General features: G+C 38.9%; 2 protein-coding genes across 2 annotated transcripts; one reads left to right on the top strand and one right to left on the bottom strand.

The window, feature by feature from the left end:
• Window positions 1-153: 153 nt before the first annotated feature.
• Window positions 154-2,320, bottom strand: LOC113232590. The gene is made up of 4 exons (XM_026467358.1): window positions 2,226-2,320; window positions 1,924-2,035; window positions 835-951; window positions 154-689 (listed from the first exon to the last, which is right to left on the bottom strand). The coding sequence occupies exons 1-4, from the start codon at window positions 2,318-2,320 to the stop codon at window positions 264-266; spliced, it is 750 nt and encodes a 249-aa protein (XP_026323143.1). The 3' UTR covers window positions 154-263.
• Window positions 2,321-9,510: 7,190 nt separating this feature from the next.
• Window positions 9,511-25,604, top strand: LOC113232444 (DNA replication licensing factor Mcm6). Its single transcript, XM_026467184.1, has 15 exons — window positions 9,511-9,602; window positions 9,853-10,276; window positions 11,407-11,598; window positions 11,841-12,013; window positions 12,928-13,051; window positions 14,078-14,216; window positions 16,563-16,720; window positions 18,476-18,628; window positions 19,575-19,880; window positions 21,125-21,235; window positions 22,231-22,307; window positions 22,484-22,602; window positions 23,112-23,249; window positions 24,269-24,414; window positions 25,337-25,604. Exons 1-15 carry the CDS (start codon window positions 9,511-9,513, stop codon window positions 25,454-25,456), a joined length of 2,472 nt encoding a protein of 823 aa, XP_026322969.1. The 3' UTR covers window positions 25,457-25,604.
• The last annotated feature ends 944 nt before the right edge of the window (window positions 25,605-26,548 follow it).

The following is a 26,548-nucleotide window of genomic DNA, read 5'->3' as shown; positions in this document are numbered from 1 at the left end:
CTAATTCGCATATATTATTATTCTAACAAACCAAAACATTTCGGGCTCTTTACAGGTGCCACGGTTATGGCCTGCAGCTGACTGAGATGTATTAGTTGATTTTGTTCATAATCTTGCTTTCAGTGCTAAATAAGTTTCTAGGAATTCATAAATAACTTTGTAACAACACTGCTGTGTTTATTCCTTTTAAAAAGCACAAAAACTAATATACGGTGTTTACAAACACTTATAACAATTACTTTATGAGTATAAAAAAATATTTTTCAAGGTGATGGTTTGAGAAATAAATTCAATTTATTTTGTTTATCCTTCATTTCTTTCAATTTAGCCATAGACAAAACAGCTTTTTGACAAAGACCTGCAAATTTATCTTTTTTCTTTTTATTATTTTTAATTACTTTTGGTGCATCTTTTTGTGCTTTAGTAATTATGTTCTTTTTATTATTTAATAAAAATATTTCTTCTGTGGCACTGTAAACATTGACTTCTGGTTTCTTGATTACATTATCTTTTTTCTTTACTGCTTGAAGTTTCTTCACATTAGCAGGGCTTTTATTCATATTTTTATTAATTTCCTTTACATTCTTCTTTTCACTAATTGTGTTATCCTTTGTAGAAGTTTCTATAAACTTTTCCGCTTTTGGTATTGGGGTAACTGTGCTGTGTTTGCAGAGAATGCAGATTTGTTCCTAGAAAAAGTTTTTTTTAAATTCTTAAGTTCTGATTCAGTTGAAGCACGAAAATTTTAAATAACAGGACTTCAGCTTCTATTTCTGTTCATAAGTCACAGAAGTCACAGAGTTAAAAATATTACATGAAATGTGTAGAACTCACCATTTCATTGCTATTCAAAAGTTCCAGCTTGCTTTTTACACAATCCTTGTTTATTTTACTAACTTTCCTAGATCTTATTCTCCTCCTTTGCTTTTTGGTCAGTTTTATTGGTTTAACCTAAAAGAAATTTGTAAAATCTTGAGGGTTTACCTAGGTACAGTAACATGATGGCAAAAGTCAATAGTATTCCAGTTGGCCCAACTTTAAGTGACACAGATGCAGATTAGCAATTTATTCAAGGTTGTGACCAACTTGTGTTACATCAAACACAGTTACAGTGCAAATAGTGTCTAAAGTGAAAAAAATTCACACCATCACTACGTCTTACAGATAGTTGTTTATTCTATGTTTACCTAGCAATAAATAATTTATATGTCACAGAAGAAAACGTTAAGTGTTCTCCGCAACATCCAACATTTGCTATTGAATGCAGTTTATTTAATCCCTATATATAAATTCATTGTAATTACTGTAGAAATATTTGATTCATTTTATTCTAATTTTACTGTTTTATTGTCTTTAATATTTTGACTGAAGACTTGAATCCAAAGTCTTGAAATACATTTTTTTTAATATGATATGGCTTACATAATAAATTGTGTTAAAATAAAACAGAATTGTTGGTGATTCAGAATATAATTTTCAGATGCAACACCTTGTACATAGGTATACCTAAGCCTAGAAATCAATACTTTTTATAATTAACATTCCATGAAACGATTACAACTGAGGATATTAACCCATTTATGGAAAGTAACAGTAGTACAGGGCACTCGGTTTTGTTTATATGGATCTCAAACAAACCAACTACAGGCTGTTGAGTGTGATTTCCGAGTGCTTTCTGTATAGTTGTCACCTACTATTTGTCCAAAGAGAAGTATCAACAATATACCAACAAAATTCAATATTTTACATTGATTTTTTTTTATATTACATCAACATAAGAACTACAGCAAGAAAAGTTGTAACATTTTTGTGTGCAATATTATTTAAGTACTTCTTTTTAATTACTGGCAGCCCCCTATTAGGATTTTGTCCATAAACAGGTTAATAACTGACAAAAGTTAGAATAATTGGGTTAAAACTTACTGTAACATTAGTCCCTTTCTTCCATTCAATACAGCAATTTGCACACCGTACTTTTGATGAAAACTGCTTTTCGGGGAGCCCAAATCCTCTAGTCGTCTCCTTACATCGCATCCTTGAACCAATTATTATGGACTGTATAATATTTATACAATACTAATGTTTATTTATATTTTCCATAATTGTAGCCAACCACGGGCTTTTAAAGAAAGAAATTCGTTCTGTGCCAGTGCCAAATAGTGGAACAAACAAAGTACAAAGACATAAAAGTTAAAGAAAACTTTGTAAAAGATGTTTAAACTTACAAGTAATAGCTTCGTAGCAACGTAAGGCTACGATTTTCAGAGTGTTGCAGTGTCGAGGCAGCTTTGCAGAGAAAACCAACTTTTGCTTCAGTCATTTCTAACGCTAAATTAAACAAGAAACGAAAACTTTTAAATACCAAGTGAATTTGGAGGTTATTCACAATCATACGTTCAAAATTAGTACATAATTTTTTTTATTTTTTTTTTATTTATTAAGGCTTTGGCAAAGCCAACAGCCTAAACTTGAAGTTGAATTATGTTTCTGTAAATATGGCCTCCACAGAGGATAGGAAATTTGAGGCGGCGTGTTTGGATTGACTCGGGATTCCTTAAAACGGGCCGATACGGGTATTCTAGTTCGAGATTCGTTAATTTCGCGTTTTAATCTTCGATTAAGGCACAATAGCACTATCCTATTCCACTTCAAACTAGATTTCACAAAATAATTGAAAGTCAAAATAAAAACGACATTTTTCCCTCCAAAAACTTTCCCTTTTTGGGGGTTAAGTAGCTCGCGTCCGTAGGCTGTGTACCCTCGAGACCCTACACGTGACCCCTGGGTGGTGCCAAATAAGCTACAAACTCCGGTGGTAGACCTTGGTCGTGGCTGGTGACCACCCTCTGGGCGAAGCCTAGCCGCCAAACAGCTATAGCTGTGTTCCGGCTTGACGCCCAGAGTAGCCGCTCTAGAGTGAAGGGTCTGTACAGTTGCACTGCACTGATTTGGTTGATCTCGGGGCTCCCTTGTTGTTGCGCTGGGAACCTAGATGCGGAGGGTAGCGGGATCCGAAGCACGGTGCTCCGCTGGCCGACCGCAGGTAGTAGGAGGCCCAATTAGCTGACTAGCCTCCAGTGAAAGGCTGCCCCGCCAACTCGCGAAAAATCCCGGGGTGCTCCATCGTGCCGGTTGGCGACCGGATGAAAGGACCCGATGGCCACCCCCGGGGGGGTTCGGGCGTCCCCGCGCGCTCCAGTCTAGTTTCCCATCGGCGTACCATATAGGGTATGTGCCGCATGACTTTCAGTAGTAGTGTCTCGTACAACTGCCTTCGCTCTCCCCATTCACTCTAACCCTACTATGAAAAGGTCAAGAAAATTGAGGAAGGCTAAACAGCGGATGCACGTCCTTTCACTTAAAGTGCACCTCTCGAACATCCGAGGTCTGCACTCCAATCTCTCATCTGTCCACCACCATCTTGAGACTGAAAGGCCTCACATGCTCTTCCTCACGGAGACCCAAATTAGATGTCCTTCGGACACGGCGTATCTGCATTACCCAGGTTACATTCTGGAGCACAAATTTAAGCAGCGCGCTGGTACCTGCGTTTACGCTCGTGATGACATCTGCTCTAAACGTCTCCGTGACCTTGAAGACCCCGATCTCTCTGTAATGTGGGTTCTGGTAGACACTGGACTGGAACAAATTGTCTACGCCAGTGTGTATCGGTCGCATTCTGGAGACCCGGAGACGACTAGGCTGTTCAACCATCTTTGCAGCTCGGCGGAAACAGTCCAACAACGGTATCCTAAAGCACAACTTGTCTTTTTGGGGGACTTTAATGCCCATCACCAGGAATGGTTGTTCCCATACCAAAAAACCGACCACGCTGGAAGAGAGGCGCGGGCATGTGCTCTATCGCTAGACCTCACCCAGCTGGTGAGTTGCGCTACCAAGGTACCGGACGTTGACGACCACACTGCCAATTGCCTGGATCTTCTGCTGACAACCGATCCAGACCGCTACCAAGTATCGGTCTCATCCCCACTAGGGACATCCGATCACTGTCTGGTGAAATCTGTATCTGTCTACTCCCCGCCCGATCTCAGTACGGGAAGTACTAGGAGGATGTGGCGATACAAGTCAGCAGATTGGGATGCGATGCGGCATTTCTTTGCATCTTATCCCTGGCGGCAGCTGTGCTTCTCTTCTGACGATCCGACGTGCTGCGCGTCTGCCGTCTCTGAGGTGATTATTCGGGCTATGGAATACTTTATTCCGTATTTCGAAGTCTCCTCCAGCGGCAAAGCTCGCCCTTGGTTTAACGCTGAGTGTGCTTCTGCGGAAACGCTAAAGCAATCTGCGTACCAGGCTTGGGCTGATGCTCGAGATCGCAAAGCACCGGAAACCCTCCGTCTGAAGAAAGCCTTTAATAAAGCCGCTAGATCCTGCAAAAAAGCGATACGGAAAGCTCGCTTCGGCCATATTAGTCGTATTGGGGTCAGGTTAGCTTCATACCCATCAGAGAGTAAAGCATTCTGGTCACTCGCTAAATCGGTCGAAGCGAATTTCTGCAGTCATCCCTTCCGCCTTTAATGAGAGATGACGGATCGCTGGCTCATACCGCTGAAGAGAAAGCAAATCTTTTTGTTTCTCTTTTTGCTTCCAACTCCCGTCTTGACGCTACTTTGCAAACACCACCTACACTACCTCGATGTGACTCGGAAATGCCCGAAATCACTATCCGTCAAAAAGAGGTGTTGAAAGCTTTACGCAAATTAGACGTCAACAAAGCCAGTGGCCCTGACGGAGTCCCAGCGATTGTCCTGCGGAACTGTGCACCCGAGTTGTCTCCGGTGTTGACTCGCCTGTATCGCCTCTCTATGAGTTCTGGACAACTCCCGAAATCCTGGAAGCTTGCAAATGTACAGCCTGTACCTAAGAAAGGTAGCCATGCCGACCCATCTAATTATCGACCTATCGCAATCACCTCCATACTCTGTAAGACTATGGAGCGTGTATTGAACAGCCGTCTCCTTGGATACCTCGAAGATAACGATCTCCTCAGTGATCGACAATATGGTTTTCGCCGTGGACGATCTACTGGGGATCTTCTTGCGTACGCCACACATTTATGGAGCGAGGCTGTCGAGAAACGCGGTGAATCGCTTGCCGTGTCTCTCGACATATCAAAGGCCTTTGATAGGGTTTGGCATGATAGCCTGTTAAACAAGCTTCCAGCTTACGGAATTCCTGTTGGCTTTTGCACATGGATAGGCGATTTTCTGAAGGATAGGTCAATCCGTGTAGTTGTAGATGGTTACTCGTCTGCTCCTCATGGTATAAATGCCGGTGTACCTCAGGGATCTGTCCTCTCCGCCACTCTATTCTTGCTGCATATCAACGACCTGCTGCTGATGCCCGGTATCTTTGGGTACGCAGACGACAGCACAGTGGCGGTGAGTTATGTGCCAGACGCCCGAGACAACAGTGAAGAGATCCGGTGTAAGCGAGAGGCGATGGTCACCCGGTTGAACCTGAGTCTGAAAGCTGCTTCCGACTGGGGAGATGCTAACAGGGTCAGGTTTAATGCGGCTAAAACACAGGCGTGTCTTTTCTCATCAAAACGGAGTCCCCTACACCTTACTCCGACTTTCCGAGGTGTATCCGTGCCGATAAGGGACCACCTTGAGCTACTTGGTCTGGACTTATCATCCAACCTCAACTTTGGGCGATACATCGAGTGCTTGGCAAAAACTGCTGCCAGAAAACTAGGCATACTTTTCAAGGTCAGGCGGTACTTCACACCTGAACAGCTTTTAAATCTGTATAAAGCACAAGTTCGGTCCTGTATGGAGTACTGCTGCCACCTTTGGGACGGCTCTGCCCAATACCAGTTAGCTGCCTTGGACTCGGTGGAGCGTAAAGCAAAGAGACTTATTAACAATAATCCTCTTGTGGAGTCGAAGCTCCAAAATCTCGATCATCGCAGAAAAGTAGCCTGCTTGTCGGTTTTCTATCGGATACATTTCGGGGAGTGTGCGCAGGAACTTTTCAATTTGGTTCCGCCCTCACCGTTCCTCCTTCGGTCGACTAGAAGGTCCGGAGCACTCCATTCTTATGTCGTTGATATTCCACCTATTCGCACTAAGCGCTTTGCCTCCTCCTTTCTGATGCGTACGGCAAAGGAATGGAATGCTCTACTCTAGCATCTGTATTTCCCGAAAAGTACAATTTGGGGCTATTCAAGGCTAGAGTGAATAGGCATTTTTTAGGCAAACGCGTCCCATCGTCGGTCACATCGTCGCTTAACATCAGGTGAGATTGTGGCCAAGCGTGTGTCTATTATATATTTAAAAAAAAAAAAAAAAAAAAAAGGTCCAGAGTGAGCGAATTCAAAAATTAGTACATACATGTAATTAGAGATGGAAAAACTGCTTATTTTTTAAACGTATGCTTTTTTTAAAAAAAAGCGTACTTTTTTAACCGCTTTTTCACTTAAACGCTTTTTAGTTTGAAGCTAACAAACTCGTTTAGAAAACGTTTGAGCGCATAGATTTTATGTTAATAAAAGCTTGCAACGTTGCGTTGTGTTGATAGCGAAACGCAAGAGTAGGCCAATAAAGGTTCTAAGATAAGTAAGTTTTTTTTTGTAAAAAACGAGTTATGTTTTTATTTATGACATAACATTATTATATTGACATTTTGTTCATTGGCGTTTAAAAACATAAGTTATTTAACTTTCATAGTTGTTTAACAGTTGAAATGGAAAAAACTGCTTATTTTTTTAACGTTAAAACGTACGTTTAAAAAGCGTACTTGTAAAAGCGCTTTTCACATAAACGCTTTTTAGTTTGACGCTTAAAAAGTCGTTTAGAAAAACGTTTAAGCCCATAGACTTTATGTTTAAAGAAACTTACAACGTTAATTTGAATTAATTTGTTTAGGAAACAGACGGCGCTACTTGAAACTTAGGTACGTTGTAAAAAATAAAATTGTTGAGTATCTATAGAACTAACCAGTGACCAACGCTTACGCTTAAAATGAAAAGCGTGCTTAAGCGCTTATTAAGCAGACTTTTTAAAGTGCGTTTCGTTTGAACGCCCACCTGTACATGTAATCAATAAATTAAAATCTTTAATGCTGTTAAATAAGGCGCCGCGTAAACGTAGACACTATGGTGTTTTGTGATTTTGTGTTGGAGATGCAACTTACAAGTAATCGTTAAATAATGATCAGCTGAATCACTAGACTTGTCTCTAAGTATTGATGGCGAAGACGTTTGCGTTAACGTGTAATCAGATTAACCCTTTCGCGGGCAGTACTCAGTATGCGGCTAATTTAACTTTTAACATTTCAAAACGGTGCTAAGAACGTCCCTTAGGACATTGACGATTAATTTTAATCCCCCAAATAACCCCCATATTTTTTGAGGGGGGTGGCAACATGTTTGCCTATGTCCCTATGGATATATTTTGTAATCAAATAGTTGCCAGTGCCGACTTCGAAGGTGTCAACTTAGTGTTGCCAATGCCCTATTGTTTGACCTTTAGGTTAGGTTGTGCTTGTTTTTTATTCATAAAATAATAAACCACAATCAACATCGTAATCACAATCAACTTTAATATTTATATATTATGTTTATGAGTTTACTAACAAATTACAGAGATATGGTAAAGCCATAATATTAAAATAAAAAAAACGCTCTGGTTATCTTCAGGCTCGGATTCGTAGTCTTCGAAGCTGTCTTCTGATCCCGAAGTATCTGGTATAGTTAATAATTCAATTATCTCTTTGTTTGTTACTGCAACTCTAAGTTTATGTTTTCGAGGCGGCATCTGAAACAAAAATCAAATGGGCATAGGCAATTATTTATCTCTATGTGTATAAACAATCAAGCATAGGCAACTATTTTGCCACCGTTCTAGGCAGTGGCAATTTCAAATATTTCGCATCATATCTATCATACAACTAGGTAAAACAACAAACTTCTATCATAATATGATAGCTTCGATATTCAATACAAATAAAATAATTGAATACTCACTTTTCTTACGGCAGAATTTTTGATTTTTTTGGATTTGTATTCGAACTCCTAAAAACTAGCCTCACTTTTCTCGCGTCTTCACAAATCTGTCAAAATCATACGCTAGCATTTGATTGGTTAAACCAAATTTGTTACGAGAGTTTCTAAGAGATGGCGTCACCTACATAGGGTAAAAGAATACCAAGCAACTCAATATACTTGGAGCTATATTTAAAAATATGCCTTGGCAAACATTTTGCCTACGCCCGCGAAAGGGTTAACAAACAAAACAAGTGTTTCTTCATTGACATTCATCCTAAATCCTGACAATGATGGAACAAGCTCCATATCTTTCTACGTTAGTTTTGATTATAGTGACCCTCCCTACCTACCATAAGCGCATACGAGAAGAGGCACTATAACCTGTGCGCGCACAGGTTCTGACCCCAGATCAGTATACAGGGGTGTCACAGACCTCTGTCACTTGACTTCATCCGGTTCTTCTGGCCTCTAGAAGTGCCTCAGGTGTGCCGCCCCGGGTGTACGTCTGTACGTACCCTCCCTATTTTCCAGATAGGTACCGGAGCTGTAGGTTAAGCTCCGCTGCATACGCAGTCTGCAGAATACCGATGTTAGTACTGCTAGACTAGTTTACTTTAGTTACTTCCATAGTATAATGTCCTACGGGATTCTCATGTGGGGTAATGCAGCAGATATTCAAACCATATTTGTATTGCAAAAACGAGCAATTCGTTCTGTGTACCGTCTAGGCTCTCGGGTTTATCTCAGAGAAAAGTTTAAGGAGACTGGTATCATGACTGTGGCATCACAGTACATTTACTCAAATATTTTATATGCCCGTAAAAATATACATAATTTCATTAAGAAAGAAGATATCCATAATATTAACCTTAGAGCTAAGTCTGGCGGAGGGCTTGGCCAGGACGCCCGCTGTATCCTGTTCTTGCCGTCGAGTCTCTCCGGAAAACCCTATCTTTCGGGTCGGTAGATAGGGACAATGATGGAACACTTAAACATTCAAGCACCGAACTGTCCAAAAGTAGCAACCGGTGACTATGTCCAAATGTCACTGCCGCACACAGCAGCCACGGTTTCTTGTGATGGGGTCTTATGTCGGTAAACAAATGTGAGTACGTTTATGCGGAGCCTAAAGTAGGCTGCGTTATTCGAACTGTGATTGGATATCCAATTTCCAGACGAAGTAAAATCTCCCGCCAAAATGCCAGATTGACAGTTCTAACTGTTGTACTATCAAAATTCATGCTGAAGTCGCATGGAAATTGTAGTTTTGTCTCTTTTATTTTTATAATATTAAACACAGACAGAGTATAGTCAAGTAACAAAATTTATTACAGAAAACAAAACCACATTCATAGTACCACTTCATTCATCGTTGATGGAACCGCTTGTGGTGGGTCTTTGTTTTCGTGTGCGACTATTTTAAAGTTTTTGTACAATATACTGTATTTTTGATAAAATTCAAGAGTGTGTGGGGTAATTAATACCAATTTGTTTACAAAATGGATGTAGCCGACACATATGCTACTCAAAGTCAAGTTAAAGACGAGGTTGGAGTACGGTGCCAGAAGTTGTTTCAAGATTTCTTAGAAGAGTAAGTAGCATACCTGAATTCAATGTAACTTTAAACGTAAACATATTCCATATGTTTATTTATACATATTAAATGTCGATTAGTCTTGGTTTTCTGCTTCATATACATATGTGACTAATGTTTAGATCGTATTTTGTTTTTTAGGTTGGAATGTACAGTCGGCTACATAATTTTAATGCGACAAGTACATAAATTACGTTTGTTTATAATTATAAGTGTTTATATAAGTGTTTTCTTATATAAATTGCAGGTTTAAGGAAGAAAATGAGATTAAGTACGAAAAAAGCTCCAGGGAGCTCCTTAAACCCGAATTAAGTACTTTGGAAGTCAGTTTTGACGACGTTGAAAAGTACAACCAGAATCTCGCTACTACGATAATTGAGGAATACTATAGGATATATCCATTTTTGAACCTTGCTATTCTGAATTACGTTCGGAGTCTCGCAGACAGCGGTTTGAAGAAAGATCTACAAGATAAAGAATGTTACGTTTCATTTGTAGACGTACCAACACGGCATAAAGTTAGAGAATTGACAACAGCCAAGATTGGTACATTGATCAGAATCTCTGGACAGATTGTACGGACACACCCTGTGCATCCGGAGCTGGTACTTGGGACATTTGTGTGTCTGGATTGTCAGACAGTGATAAAAAATGTTGAACAACAGTTTAAGGTGAGTGTTATTTTTAATGCAATAAAACACTTGGAAGTCAATGTGGGCCTTATGATGTCAATCCCTGTGGATTATTCTACTCTATTGTATCGCCTTGTAATAAGAGGCAACACCTCAATAATAAGTACAGAGTTTTAGCTTTCTCCACCAACGAGTCGCCCAACACAACAAATAACTCCCTGGCATGCGAAATATCCCCTAATTGAAATTGGCTTCTTATCGCCACATAATGACCATATTCAATCAAATGTAGCATGTCTTCAAGTTTGTTACAAAATTTATATAGTGGAGATTCTTCTATTTGTATTAGATGATAGAACTTATTTAAGGGAAGGTGCCCAGTCAGTGTCTAAGAACAATGCATTTCTAGAAAGCGATCCATCCACAAACCAAGGCTTTCATGATGGACGCACTTAGTTTATTACAGTGACTTATTTAGGGTTTCTGCAGCCCTTTGTAACTGTGACTAGCATTTTATATATTGTAGTCATAAAAAATTACAAATTGGAGCAAAAACCAATAGCAATGACGAACTGAATAGTTTCCTTAGCTTTGTTTGTCTTTATCTCATCTGGTGCAGTATATGTATTCTTGCCTAGGAGTGAGCTTTAAGGTGGCATTTTTCCACCAGAATATAGATGATTTATACATAGACTTTTGCAAATTTAGAAAGTAATATAAATATTTTCTTCATTTGTCATAACAATAAATGTAATGTAAAATAAATGTTCACAGAAAGTATTTTATTATGTATATATTTTATAGCCTGCAACACTGCCATCAATTGCATTGTAATAGCAATCACTTTAGATAATCGATGTTGCCTCAGTATGAGACAGGACAATATTGCACACAATTGTTGTAATGATAATGGATATGGATAACAGATAATATTATAGAAGTACTATTATTATGCCTTATGTAAAGTTGAATTTTCTCATTTCACTTTCACTTTATTTTCACTAAAATAATTTTAAGATCGAGGTAAATAAGAAACTGTTTACATAATAAATTGAACATATTTCAATTGTTATAGACAAACAACATTATGCTGTAAATACTAAACAGAATAAACAGAAGTGACAAACATGGAGAGAGTTATGTTTAATATCCTTTTTCATTACCTGTAGTACACACTACCAACAATCTGCCGTAACCCTGTCTGCGCCAACCGTCGTCGCTTCATGCTGGACCCGGACAAGTCGGTATTCGTGGACTTTCAGAAGATTCGCATCCAAGAGACCCAGGCCGAGTTGCCACGAGGATGTATTCCACGTTCTTTGGAAGTAATTTTAAGAGCTGAGGCTGTGGAGTCTGTGCAGGTAATGTTTGATATTTATTACTATGTCCACTGATTTGCAACTTCAATTATTTATAGAATAGTGATAACATAAATATAAATAACTATAAGATTAATTTTCTATTATTTCTTTGAATTAGTGCTCGATGTAATATATGCTGTTTTCACCTGTTTACTACATTTTTAGTTTATAATACAGAAGACCTACCTGGAATAATATGCATTTAATAATGATAACTCACTCTTGAAATACAACTTTCACAGGCTGGAGACCGGTACGATTTCACAGGCTCTCTCATAGTGGTACCAGATGTAGGAGCACTAGCAATGCCCGGAGCTAAAGCCGAGCTAACCACTAGAACAAGACAAGGGAATGAGGCACAGATGGAAGGCATTAAAGGATTAAAGGCACTGGGTGTTCGAGAGCTGCATTACAAGTATGTTGTACATTTACAAGTCAAATTGAATTTTTTTTATTTGTCAAAGTGATTAAGTTCGACGTACTTACTTATTTCTATCATTGTACACAATTTTTTGATTGTGTTGTGAATACTCCCTGTTCTTATTCAGTGGCCTTGTAAAGTCATAATTGGCGCAGTGGCAGTGCCCCTCAGATCTTTGCGATTTAAAACTCTGAGTGCCACTGCAACTGTTATGGGCAGGCGTGTCCCTTACCATCAGGCGCACGACTTGCGCGTCGTATCACTTAGGATTATAAAAAGAAACGATAATTTCAAAATTCTTTAAAAGTAAATATTCCTTCACTTACAAACTGTGAATAATAATAACGCACACACCATAGCCCCGCACTAGGGAAACCCTGTATCGCAAGTGTCATGGACACAAACATAGACAACAACAAATTACACCCAAACTCACAAGAGAAATAAATGTAGGCCATACAAATATTTCTCCTGGCCCGGAAATCGAATTCGGGATCTGTGCGTGGCAGTCCATCATGTGGACGGTTCGGCCACTGAGGCAGTAAAAATTAGTGGTCTAATAGACATAATTATGCAGTGCTTGAAAGTACTTTTTTCACAAATTCAAAATGTTATTTATTTATTGATATTATATTATTATTGGTACAAAGGTACGGTCAAGACAGGTCTGTTGCAACACACACTGTTCAAGTGCAGTTAGGTGAAAAAAATTTTGTGTTTGATCTATGTATTAATAATAATAATATTATTATTATTTGTGCTTTATCATAAAAGTTTTCATTACCACAAGTACATTCGCAAAGGCTGGTTGTAATACAGGTTATAGCATGGTACATATGGTTGTAATACAGGTATAGCTGTCTACATAGTACTAAATATATTAAAATTTATATTCTTGTATCACACAGGACGGCCTTCCTAGCTTGCAGTGTACAGGCAATATCACGACGGTTTGGCACTGCGGAGCTTTCCACCGACGACCTTACAACCGAGGATATGAGGAAACAGATGACTGACAAGGAGTGGGACAAGGTACACAAAACCATGTTACGGTTATTTTTTATGCTTATATAGGTGTAGTGGCACTCTATATTTTTCTTCCGTGCATCATCTAGACTTCTATATTGTCATTAATGTGGTTTATTCTCATCGCTATGAAGGGGCCCCACATGCTATCGTCAAATAGATGTAGTCCAAACAAATCTTCCCTTTAACATATTTTTTATAAAGCCTTAAAGCCTTTTGCAACGTGCGTTCGGTCCATGGGCCATAAGCAGATGTTTTGATCTATTTTAGGCTCGCTCGCCCTGGGTCAAGCTGCCTTCATCTTTCCAATTTAACATATAATTTTAACATTTCCCATTAGTATATATATTAATTATGTATGCAATCGGCCGCCAACCCATTCGCGAATCTTTTGAACTACTTAGGACGTGACAGGATAAACATTCTTTGTGCTTAGTTTTACACAAGTTAGTTTTTAACATGAACATTTTTAAAGAAGAATTAACGTTTTATGTAAACTACTTTTTGTCGAATTCTTTCCAGTAGCAGACATTTTTTTAGCATTTTTGATGAATGATGATTGGCTTGTCAGTGCTTTTTTATTCGTCTATATTTCGTACCCTAGGGACAATAAAGCCACATGTGATCATACGCGTAAAGTGCTTTTATCACACGAAAGTCGTAAAAATAATACAAACAACATGAAACAAGTTATGTATGTGTGAAACTTATAAATCCTTCTGTTTAAATAAAAAATTATCCACTAATTTAATTCGTAGAATCTTTAAACCTCGCTCCAGTTGGGCTAGCACGACAGGGAGCTACTAGCGCGAGAGCGACATAAAGCGCGACATAGACATAAAGCGCGACATACTGCTATTCTCGCATACAGATTTCGCACTTTATGTCGTTGTCGCGCTAGTCGCGCCCTGTCGTGCTAGCCCTATTGAAAAGCTGTCACTTTCAAATATGGCCTTATTATACCATGGGTGCAATTTGCTGTTTAGCAATTTTTGGCGTTGATTGTACCTTAAATAAAATTTTAACTGGCAGGTATACGAGATGTCACGTGACCGTAACTTGTACAACAACTTGATAACGAGTCTATTTCCGAGCATCCACGGAAATAACGAGGTGAAGAGAGGAGTTCTGCTCATGTTGTTTGGAGGAGTCGCTAAGACTACCATTGAAGGTAAGATGAACAAACGGTTTATTTATCACCAAACACACAAATGCGATACACATAAACAAAAATAAAAAATATTTCGAAAAACTTTTTTTTTATTTGTAACTGTTAAAGTGCTCGTATCCTCTTGTCTCATGCCTTTGTAATTGTTCAAGTACACGTGTCTTCCTGTCTTATGCCTGTCTTTCTTACGTATGCTTATAGTTGTAAGGGCGAGAGCCGGGTGCTCTATGACACAGTTAATCCTAGTATAGACACCAGACTTTCACAAGCAAAACTAAATTCAAGAACATGTGAAAACCATAGGCATATATAAGTATAAGCTTCTTTTATGAAAGTTAATAAAGACATTTTCATGTCATTATCAATAGTACAAAAATGTAGCAAACTGCACAAATACAATATAAGCATTAAAACAAGATATCATTATTTTTAAATTTTAAAAAACAAAACGTACCCCTTGTGGAAGAATTGCACAAGTGGAGCCACGTCAATTACAACTCACATCCTCTCCATATAGACATATCCGATAGTCAATTTACGGGTATGCTAAGGTAAATGACAATAACTTAAACAATTTTCGCAAAAGCGTCTGGATATTCATACTTTTTTACACATATAGTAGATAACACAATCACATACATTCATTCATTTTATGTATGTACAACCAGTACCGCGTTCAGAGGAAATATTTCCAAAGTATATATAATGTACTCTTTGCTTCCAAATGTGCATCGCCGTTGCGACTTGGCGTCGCCGCGCGTTTAAAATTGTAGGCACTAACAATTTTTTTTCTATATTTTTCCATGAACTAACATTATGCGTGTGTCTGGTTTTATAATATTACGACAAAGTTCTCTTATTACACAATTCCTATTCAGTCTCTGAGACATACAATAAAAAAAAATTAAATGATCCAGCGCATGCTAGGGGGTTCGTTGGGTTAATTTAGTTAGCTTGTTGAACCGAAGTATGAAAAATGCTCCGGCTACGTGAGCTAAGTTGGCTTAGCTTCGTTCGCGGTCAGCCGTGGATCTGGCGCCAGCGCGCCGTCGGCGCGATCCTGCCCAACCTCGAAGTCTGGTTGAGCCAGCGGAAGTGCGTCACCACGTTCCGACTGACACAGATACTCACCGGGCACGGATGCTTCGGTGAGTATCTGAATCGGATCGGACGCGAGTCGACGACGCAGTGCCACCACTGTGAGAGGATCCAGGATTCCGCCCAGCACACACTGGACGAGTGGCCCGCGTGGGCCTCCGAGCGGAACATCCTGGTTGCCCGGATCGGGCGAGATCTCTCTCCGCCAGGCATAGTAGCGGCTATGTTGGCGGATCAAGAGTCCCACGAGGCAGTGGTCTCCTTCTGTGAAGCGGTGATGCTTCAGAAGGAGGTCGCCGAGCGTGATCGGGAGAGGGCCGATCCCGCTCGGCGGCGGCGTACCTTCGCGGCTGCAGGCGATCGGAGCGGGGGCTTCGTTCGCCAGTAAGTTAGGCAGCCGCGAGGAGGACGACGGGGCGGTGTGGCCCGCTTCGTCGTGAGGAGAGGAGGGGAGGACGTAGCTCCTCCTAGGTGCTGGGGGGGTTCCGGTGCGCAAAGTCGATCCCGGATCCTTCCCACTAGAGCACCCGAGAAGGCCACCGTGGGGTTTTAGCCGGTAGAAGTCCGGCATAACCTCCCGCTGCCCCCGCGGCGGAGAGGTATCCTCGGAGGATTTCCCCAAGAAAAAAAAAGAAAAAAAAAAAAAGCTTCGTTCGCGGTGTGGCCTACGCATTACACTTACCCAATGTATGTGAAAATTAAAAGCAATTAAATATTTTAATGAATGTCAGGATGTCTCACCACCATGATATTTAATTATTTTTTGTGAAATTACACAATTTTTACACTAGTTTGCTAGAAAATATCGATTCGATTCCGGCCGGATCGAAGGAATTTTTTCTAATATTTGTATTAATAATTAGAACGAAGCTAGTGGTGTAATTTCACAAAAAATAATTTAATATTATGGTGGTGAGACATCCTAACATTTAATTACAAGTTAATAGAGACATCTTTAGCCAGGGCTGGTAGTTGTAAAGGTATCTAACTGAGTGACGAAATACTTTCATAGATGGCGCTACGGCTAAAAAATCGTTGAAAACCAAACACACAGAGAAATTTGTGAGGTCCGCTGGTTCGTTCCGTGGCTTAGTTGGCATAGCGTCTGACACGGTTTGCTAGAAGACGTCAGTTCGAATCCGGCCGGATCGAAGTAATTTTTTCTAAGGGAACACTCGATCTTTGAATTAATAAGTAATTACAATTAAAAGCAAGCCAGCTAAATTACAACCTTATGTAACTCGATTTAAGGTACTACTCTCCGAGGCGACATAAACGTCTGCATAGTAGGCGACCCTTCAACGGCCAAGTCTCAATTGTTGAAGCAAGTAAGCGAGATGACACCGCGCGCCATTTACACCAGTGGAAAGGGTTCTTCCGCCGCTGGTCTTACTGCAGCTGTTGTCAAGGTGAGATTACGGCTACAATAAGTACTATTTGACTCATTAACAAAGGTCGGAAAAAAGGTGTTCCACATACATACATGTATAAATATAGCTACAAAGAGTAATACAGAGTTGTGAAAACCACCAAATTTTAATTCATTATTCAAAAAAGAATTCTGGATTTCCGAAAATGGTTCGTTCATCATTATTCGTCATTATCATTATTTTAGTAGCAGTAGTGTTCCTTGAAACAACGAACGTACAGGGAAGTAACGTACTTCCCTGTACGTTCGTCGTGCTTGTCGGAAGAAATAAATATGGTGGCAATATTTATTTCTTCCGCCAAGCAGGTTTACTGTAATGAAAAGTCAGTTATCTACTACAACATCGTCGTCCAACATCGCAGGACAAAACTACTAGGTGAGTAGCTTTGTCCTAAGATGCAGTAGAACCATTTCCGGAAATCCGGAATTCGGAACAAGTATTGAATTAAAATTTGGTGGTTTTAACAATGTAATCTTGGAACACGTTTTTCCGACCTATGCTTATTAATCAGTCATTCATATTTGGATATAAAATAATTGCTATTATGTTATTATATATTATTATTTATTTTATATTTAAATAGTAATAATAATGAAACAATACAGTTTAAATACAAAATACACTATTTTGAATTTTAAATATGGTATTCGTTATTTCTCATAGGGCTTGGATAAATATGTAGTATAAATTACAAAATATGTATGTACATATAATATGGGCAAAAAATCTTAAATTATGGAAAAAATATGGAGATAAAAAACAATTGGTTTCACATGGACTACGCTTTATTATAAAAAAAAAATCAACTAATTTCACTCCACTTCAATTTAAATTGCGTTACTTAATTGAGAAGAAATTGTGTTACAATACACACAATTACATGTTTTTTTTTTTAAATTTCAAAATTAAAATTCGACCGTTTGGTCGGGACAATGTTTTGTACTGTCTGAATGATCTTTCGACGTCACAGGATGTGACTGGAGCAAACTTAAATTTGCAAAAGTACGCATGTGAGTAGGGCACGTTTAGGTTGTCTTGTAATCTTCCGCACAGTACGCTGTTAAATTTGTTTAGTCTATTAAAGTCTTTTTCAAGCACACATTCACCTTTTTTTTTATAATTAAATAAAATATCACGGTAATATTCAAAATATGGATTATTGCAAGTTTCATGTAGAAATATAATCTATACCTGTAAATAGGGAAAATAAAAGTCCCTTTTTTTGTAATATCAAGCGACGGGACGAACAAGTCGTGCGCCTGGTACTGGTGCCACATGCCTGCCCATAACAGTTGCAGTGTTACTCAGAGCTTTTAATCATAAAGATCTGGGGCACCGACACTGCGCCCATCACCCTGAGACATACGTTAGCAAGTCTCATGCTCCTGTAATTTCACCAGCACCCTTACCTTTTACAAGCGGAACACAATAATGTGACCATTACTGCTTGGTGGTAGAAATAGGCACGGTGGCACTACTTCCCTGGACGAGCTCTTTCACAACGAGCTCTACTATTCGTTCTAAATATCATTATTTATGTAGAAAACAAATTAAAGAACGTCAATTACTGAAATCAAAAATATGTCATTGCATATTAACGGGCCCTACACGTATCACAAAGACTTATCAGCGTAAAACTTCAAGTAAGGCTAGCTAGGCTAATTTGCTTTACCGCAGAACGGAATGGAAAAGAAATTTTGTAACAAAATTGTACATATTATTAATGCACAACAGGACGAAGAATCATTCGACTTTGTTATCGAAGCCGGCGCGTTAATGTTAGCGGACAACGGTGTGTGCTGTATCGACGAGTTCGACAAGATGGACCTGGCTGACCAGGTCGCTATACACGAAGCTATGGAGCAGCAGACCATATCCATTGCTAAGGTATGATGAAGTCTAAAAAAACTACAATCTATGGTTCCACAAGGATCAGTATTGAGTCCACATTTTTTTTTGTTTTTATTAACTTGTATTGACCTATATAATAATAATACTAATAACGCTCACACACTCACGGCCCCGCACTAGGGAAACCCTGTATCGCGGGTGTATAACCGCAAATTACACCCAAACTCACGAGAGAAATAAATGTAGGCCGTACAAATATTTCTCCCGGCAACGAACCCGGGACCTCTCCGTGCCAGTCTAGCATGGTAACCATTCGGCCACGGAGAACGAGTACAGGGACAGGTAATTGGTGTGGCTGCACATAGGTTCCCAAGTTTTTTTGGCGCTCCGCCCACTTAGGCAAGATAAAAAAATTCAACGCCCATTACCACAAAAAAATAATTGAAAACGCGTATTTTTTATATTAACTTAACACAAATATCACAAGAAAAAAAAAGTATCATATATACATTTTTTTCTTTTTTTTTGTATATATGTATGTATATAAAGATTAATAAAAAAGATGATTATAATGATTAAGATATCAGTTTTTTTTTCCAATGCGGTAGTACCCCCTGGACCGCATCAACGTCCCCAATTGCTTCCGAGGCCACTACCGCCCTAGGACTCTTCAGCGCCCACTGGGGGGCGGTAGGGTTACCTTGGGAAACTATAATGGTCTAGCATATTATTATTATATGAATATAATGTTTAAAAACGGGTAACCTACCACAAACTCGAATTGATTTTTTTCCGAATTAACGTTTATTCGAATTTTCATTACACCGAAAATCAAATTATAACGAAACCGTTGTTCTTACAAAGTATGTTGGATGTTTATCGCAAAGACACGATTACGTTAAGTTATGAAAATTCGAGCAAAAGTTATTTTTGAAAAATGTAATATCGGACTTCTGATAGGTAACTTTAAAAATTATGCTAGGCCGGAGTCCGTGCAACACTAAACGCGCGAACATCAATCCTGGCTGCCGCGAACCCCATCGGCGGTCGCTACGACAGGGCGAAGTCCCTGCAGCAGAACGTGGCCTTGAGCGCCCCCATCATGTCCCGGTTCGACCTCTTCTTCATCCTCATCGACGAGAGCAGCGAGATGGTCGACTACGCCATCGCAAGGAAGATCGTCGATTTACATTGCAACAAGGAGGAGACTTACGACTGCGTCTATTCGAGAGAAGACCTGCTGCGATACATCGCGTTTGCTCGGTCTTTCAAACCAATAATTACTGAGGTATGTTCTTTGTTGCACATCGACGCCTTACTTTCTCAAATTCGTATCTTAAAGCACAAAGTTACTGAAATGCATAAATTAGATTGTATATACAAATGTTGCAGGCTGATATCACATTTCCTTCATATTCACATGCTGGTTTTTACCTATTCTGAGGGTCGTATTCTAGAACTCTACTCAATGCTCAAGTCAGGATTTGAGTATGGTTTAAAGCACTCGAAATCATACTCATGTCCCTGCCATTAGGGTCGTATTTCCAGTGCTTGTGTTTCAATTGCAATGCTGACTTGAGCATTGAGTAGAGTTCTAGAATACGACCCTTAAAATAATGCATCCAATTTAAGACCCTTGATAAGAAATTTAAAATAAATAGAAAGTTGTGCCAATCACCAAAGTGTCAGATAGTACAAGAAAAACTTAAAAGTTACAGGTAAATAGGTCGAACATCCTCCCCTCACCCCTGCTATTTTCTTACGCTATCTGCAAGGTCAATGGCTAACGCAGAGTTATCGTTATTTAGAGCGATTTAAATATTTTTATTTTTGTATAAAAGTAAATTCTGATGAATTATTAAAAGCTATGGAACCAAAGTTGTTGTTTATGGTGTTAGTAATGATCTTGTGGGGTTGTTAGTATTTTAAAAATAACCCTGTATGATCTCATACGGATGGCTTCTATGCCATTCTCAGAAAGAGAGCTGCCTCAATTCTAAACCGTATCCGTTACAGCCTATGGTTACAGCACAAGTACATTCCTCGTTGTGGCTTGTCGGATTGATTGCCTGATCAGCAGATTGATCTAGGTTGCCTCTCCTAATCGGAAAGGGCGTTTTTTCCGAGTCGAGGCGCATAATTGCGATTCACAACTGGTTGATTGGAAACTTTTGGCATTTCTAATCGGAACAATACTTGATTTAACTCACAAATTAGAAAGATATAGTAGGAATCAGGTTCATCTTCTCGCTCGGAAACCCATCTGATTTCGAGACTACCCGATCGGGTAGCCCGTCCGCAATATTATACGCCACGAGTCGGAAAAGTCGCAGTTTCCGATCGGGGGAGGCAACCAAAATCAAGCTGCATGTTACAATGTATAATTTGTAAAGTTCACAATTGGTTTGGATTGCAGTTTGGCGACTGTACATTTTTGCATTTTCTGGTGTTAAATGAATTTTTAATTTATTTTTAATATTTTGAAATAGTCTCGTTTTGTGTGGAAATAAACCGTTGATTAAATGATCGCAGGAAGCGGGGCAGCTGCTGGTGGAGTACTACACGGTGCTGCGCACGCGCGACGGCGGCGGCGCCGGCGCCGGCGGCTCGTGGCGCATCACCGTGCGCCAGCTGGAGTCCATGGTCCGTGCCGGCGCCTTACGCCTTGTGTCCTTCATGCGTACATCTCAACTGAATTATATTAACGACCATGTGCCAATCAATACTTTTCATCACACTTGCTCGTAATAGCATGATTGCAGGGTGGCTAGCTTGACTATAATGCCCCATATAAAACCCTCGGTCCTTTTTCTTTCCTGTACAGCCAGGTAGAGATTTTTTTTATTTGTTACATGATATAATTCCTTACACAGGTCAGGTTCAAGTTCATGCAAGTTAAAAATGAAAAATTATTTCAAAATTAAAATGTTATCTAAACATAAATTTAATTGCTATTCAGCCACATTCTACTTAAACTTCTACTTATTACTAAGAATTTATTTTAGTTATTTTCTGTATAAACATTTAGCAAATTTTTTTGTACAATCCATCATAGCTGTATGCGTGTTTTACGACATTTTAGTTCGGGTCATTTTACCTATGGAAGAACAGCTAAAAAAAAACTAGAACCCGCCATTTAATCATACAAGAAATAAACATTGTATTTATTTCCTCGCAAATGTGATGAAAAACATTGTATGTATCGCAGACGGGAAAAATTTCTAAACTCAAGTTATTCTAAAAGAGTGTCTATTAATAATTTCTTAATCGCCGTCCTACTCGTTTGTCGTCGTCTCATCTATAATTATATATGTATATGCATTTCTGCCAAAAGTCGTTACTTACGTAACTAATTTGTTACTTGGTTAATTTGTTTCTTATTTCTATGACACTGTGGCCTGTTCCTAGACCGGTTACCTCAAAAGGCCACTCAATTAAAACAAAGTGAAACTATTTTCAACTACTATTTTCATGGTCAACCGTGACCATGGGACCTGTAAAGGGCCCGAAACGTCGGTTTGTTTGAAAAAACAAATATACGCGATTTAAATCCGGAAAAATAGTTTCATTTCCTATGTGTAACAATCGCGAAAACCTAAGAACTCGATAAAACAAAGTGTTTATAATATTGTGCACAGGTCCGATTAGCTGAAGCGATGGCTAAGATGCACTGCAGTGGACACGTAACGCCGCAACACGTCCACGAAGCTTACAGGTACTTACAAAATGACAAAAAAATCTATCCTAGATATTCTAAACTTCGGACTCGCACACCCCATTAAATACATGCCCACGCGCACGCACGCATGTATTCATGCACCCGAATACACAAAAGTACATTACAATAGTCGCGTTAAACAGTGTAAATGAAGCAGAAAACCTTCTTTCCAGATTGCTAAATAAATCGATCATCAGAGTGGAACAACCAGACATTCACTTGGAGGAAGATGAGCCTCAGTTTGAACCCACCATGGACGTAGATCAAGATGTACCTAACGGAAATGTTACAGGTAGACCATTGTTAAATGTGAGAGATTTACTTATCACCAACCCATCTATACGTCCCCCTGCTGAGCATGGGTCTCCTCTGGCGAGAATTTAGGCAATAGTCCGTCACACTGGCCCGATGCGGGTTGGAGACTAAACCCGTTTTCCGAGGGTTGTGCACCTTCTTCGATGTGCAAATTTCATCACGATGTTTTCCTTCACTGAAAAGCTCATGGTAAATTGTTGTTCTTCTTCTTCTTTAAAATGATATGGCTCCATCGAAATAAACGATGATTTCGCCAATGTCAAGTAAAAATTACTATGTGCGGTTATTATATTTTTAGTTATATTTCCACCTCGAGGACTTGAATCCAAGGTCATAAAATAAATTTAAAAAAATTAAACTTAATTTACCAAGGCTATACTTATCGCAAAAACGGGTTATAGACATTCCATGAACAAACTAACGAATTGCCGTTTATTCGTGTAACACAGAACATTATTAAATAAAAAATGTTGTTCTTTTATACAGAAAACGGTCACACAAATGGTACAAACGGAGATACATCAACGAAGAAGAAACTGACACTTTCGTTCGAGGAGTACAAGTCGCTGAGTGACATGCTCGTCGTCTTCATGAGGAAGGCGGAAGCAGATGCGGAGACTAAAGGTAATCGGCGAACAGATAAAGCACACAAGTGCACGTTTACTTTTTTTTTACAATATTAAGTGACGGGACGAACAAGTTGTGCGCCTGATGGTAAGCGTGGCGTGTAGCCTGTCCATAATCCATTTATTTATTACGTAAAATTTAATTCGTGTGTTGGCACTTCTGTCTGCCTCATGAAGGAAGAGTTTAGGCCGAAGGGTGTCATATATCGGCAATGCCGCGGCCGGTTACCTGACACTAGATTGCGCCACACGTCGCCGACAAGTGCAATACGTGTATGTTAGTCCTTAAGGTATATAGCATATGGGTCATGTGGCCTAAAATAAATGTCTAAATAAAATAAAAAAATAAATTTTTCATTTCAAATGTTCTTAAAGTTCGTATTTATGCTCTAGTGCATAAAATAACATTTTATGCTCTAATGCATAAAATAAAAAACCACCACATTAAATATGTCTAATTGTTGTGATTTTACATTCAATTTTAATTAAATGATCGTTGATTTGTAATATTGCCGTTTAATTTTCTCGCAATCGAAGTGAAAAGCAGAGTGTATAATTCGTTCATAAAATAGCATCCACTTACTCGGGTGGATATATTCGTCTCGGGTAAAATGACGCGTCTTATGCACTTGTTGTACAATCTACTATATTGTGCACGCAAACCCTTTACTGTAATAAATGTGTCTATATTTTGGTCTGCAGGAAGAAATTTCTTTTAGAAATAATCAGTACTTTGTGATTGTGGTTGCCGTTTTACTAAATGCGATTTGTATTTTTCTGACCAATAAATATTTAAATAAATAATATACATTTAGTTCCTAATGTGTAAGTAGTAGTTTTAATAAAGTACTGCCACCTTACCTATTTCTGCCGCCAGGCAGTAATGTGAGGTACTGGTGAAATTACAGGCACATAGGACTTGTCAAAGTGATTGTACATGCTTGTAATTTATATTGAGTGCTTTGTAGTTGAACATACAATTGTGTTGTTAAATTTATTTTAAACTTATTTATTTAGATGAAGAAAGCTCGGGAATGCGTAAAAGCGCCGTGGTGAGCTGGTACCTCGAACAGCTGGTCAGTCAGGGTGTCATCGAAGATGAAGACGAGCTCGTTGAAAGGAAGGTTCTGGTCGAGAAGGTCATTGACCGACTTATGTACCATGTGAGTATCTTATATTATAAAACAACAAACATTTTTTTCCATACACCTCATTCGACATTCTATTACTTTTTAAATAGTAGAAACATTGGTTTAAATGGCAATGCATCATCAAGCCGGAATCAGTTTTTTTCTACCACTATACCTTTTTTAACCGACTTCAAGAAAGGAGGAGATTCTCAATTCACAACATTTTTTGCATTTGTGAACCAATTTTGATGATTATTTTTCTGTTGGCTGTCCAATACCCTCTTTAGGGTACCTCAGAAGTGGTCTCATTTAATTTGAAGAAAATGGTCCACCTCTAAGAGAAGCAAACGAATGACTTTTGAAGTCGGTTTTTTGGTACTCTGTACTGGGTTTACTATATATGTATATGTATATATTTTTTATAATATCAAGTGACAGGACGGACAGTTCGTGCGCCTGATGGTAAACGCTACACGCCTATCCATAACAGTTGCAGTTCCAACCAGAGCTTTAAATCGCAAAGATCTGAGGGGCACTGCCACTGCGCCCGTCACCCTGAGACATAAGTTGACAAGTCTCATGTGCCTGTAATTTCACCAGCACCCTTACGCTTCAAAACCGGAACACAGCAATGCTGACATTACTGCTTGGCGGCAGAAATAGGTAAGGTGGTAGTACTTCCCTGGACGAACTCTTTCACAAGGAGCTCTACTGGAACCCCAGGACCACTGCGTGGCAGACTAGCATGGTAACCGTGCGGCCACGGAGCACTTAGACTAAAATATATAGATAAATTTTTAATTTGCAGTGACAAGGCGATGAGCTTGTGAATTATAATGTCAACTTCCTTAAAACTCTATCATATAAACTCTACAAGCTCACCATACTTTTAGCAAAGAGAGTATATAAGTTTAATTAAGAAATTCATAAAATAAGATAAACCCTTTCATTCCAGGATCAAGTGATAATACCTCTATCAACTACGGGCCTTAAAGCCTCGCAGAAGTCGGCCGACCAAGAAGTTGAAGACGACCCGTTGTTGGTCGTTCATCCTAACTATGTTGTAGATGCATAATTCTACATTCCTTTTGTTTTATCAGTTACTTATATGTTCTCATTGATTTTTACATGACGTTAAAGCAAACGTAGTGTAGTTTGAGGGAAGGCGTATGTCCACCATCAACTCTTACGCATTAAGGCTCGTATTCTAGAACTCTACTCAATGCTCAAGTCAGGATTTGAGTATGGTTTAAAGCACTCGAAATCATACTGAAATCCCTGCCATTAGGGTCGTAGTTCCAGTGCTTGTGTTTCCAGTGCAATCCTGACTTGAGCATTGATTAGAGTTCTAGACTACGACCCTAAGAGTGTTAAATAGCCTCGTCGGAAGATTCAATTCCAATTTGTATTTGTTTACATTCAATGAGACAAATGTGGCCTTATTTTGTTTTAACTGTACTGTTTATTAATATAGAGTAAGGTTACTTTATAAGATCACAATTTTGATTTTTTACCTGAACGTTTTTAATTTGAATCATTATTGTTGAATTCATAATTAGAATTAAAAAAATAGCTATAACGAAATTTGTTTTTATTTCCCTCTTCCGAAGTTATATATTAGTATTTTTAACAAAATCTTGACATCTACATATTCAGTGGTGTTGCAACATTTGAAATTAACAATTATTTTAATGGTTAAAAATTATTGTTTTACATTTCAGTTCAAAAAATATATACAACAACAAATAGTTAGAAACGTATGAAAAACGTTTTCTTTAAAAAAATAACTTGAATTACTAACACCGTTCAAAAACTTTATACAAATCAGACAAACTAGCAATCTGTAAAATAGCTCCGTTGGCCACAAAACTTTTTGGCGGTAAAAAGTTACGACGAACAGCAGGAAATATAACGTGTTCTTGCTTCCAGTGTTCCGCTCTTGCGCCTTCAATTGTTTCATCTGGATTCGGTTGGGAGTAGAATATCGCCGTCTGACGACTGAATGTGTCGAAACAATCCTTTTCCGATTCCCAGTTTACCTCGGTAACAATACGAACGAGGTAAGTGGGAAGTGCACCCATAAATGGTGTGTGGCCATCTAAAAAGTGATATATTTCGAGTTTTCAGGTTTTCGCGATTGTTACACATAGGAAATGATACTATTTTT

This window comes from Hyposmocoma kahamanoa, unplaced genomic scaffold, assembly GCF_003589595.1.
Source record: "Hyposmocoma kahamanoa isolate Upper Pololo Valley unplaced genomic scaffold, ASM358959v1 76, whole genome shotgun sequence".
Classification (NCBI taxonomy): Eukaryota; Metazoa; Arthropoda; class Insecta; order Lepidoptera; family Cosmopterigidae; genus Hyposmocoma; species Hyposmocoma kahamanoa.
Note: the sequence above shows the minus strand (reverse complement) of the source record. Positions and strands in the feature narration are given on the sequence as shown.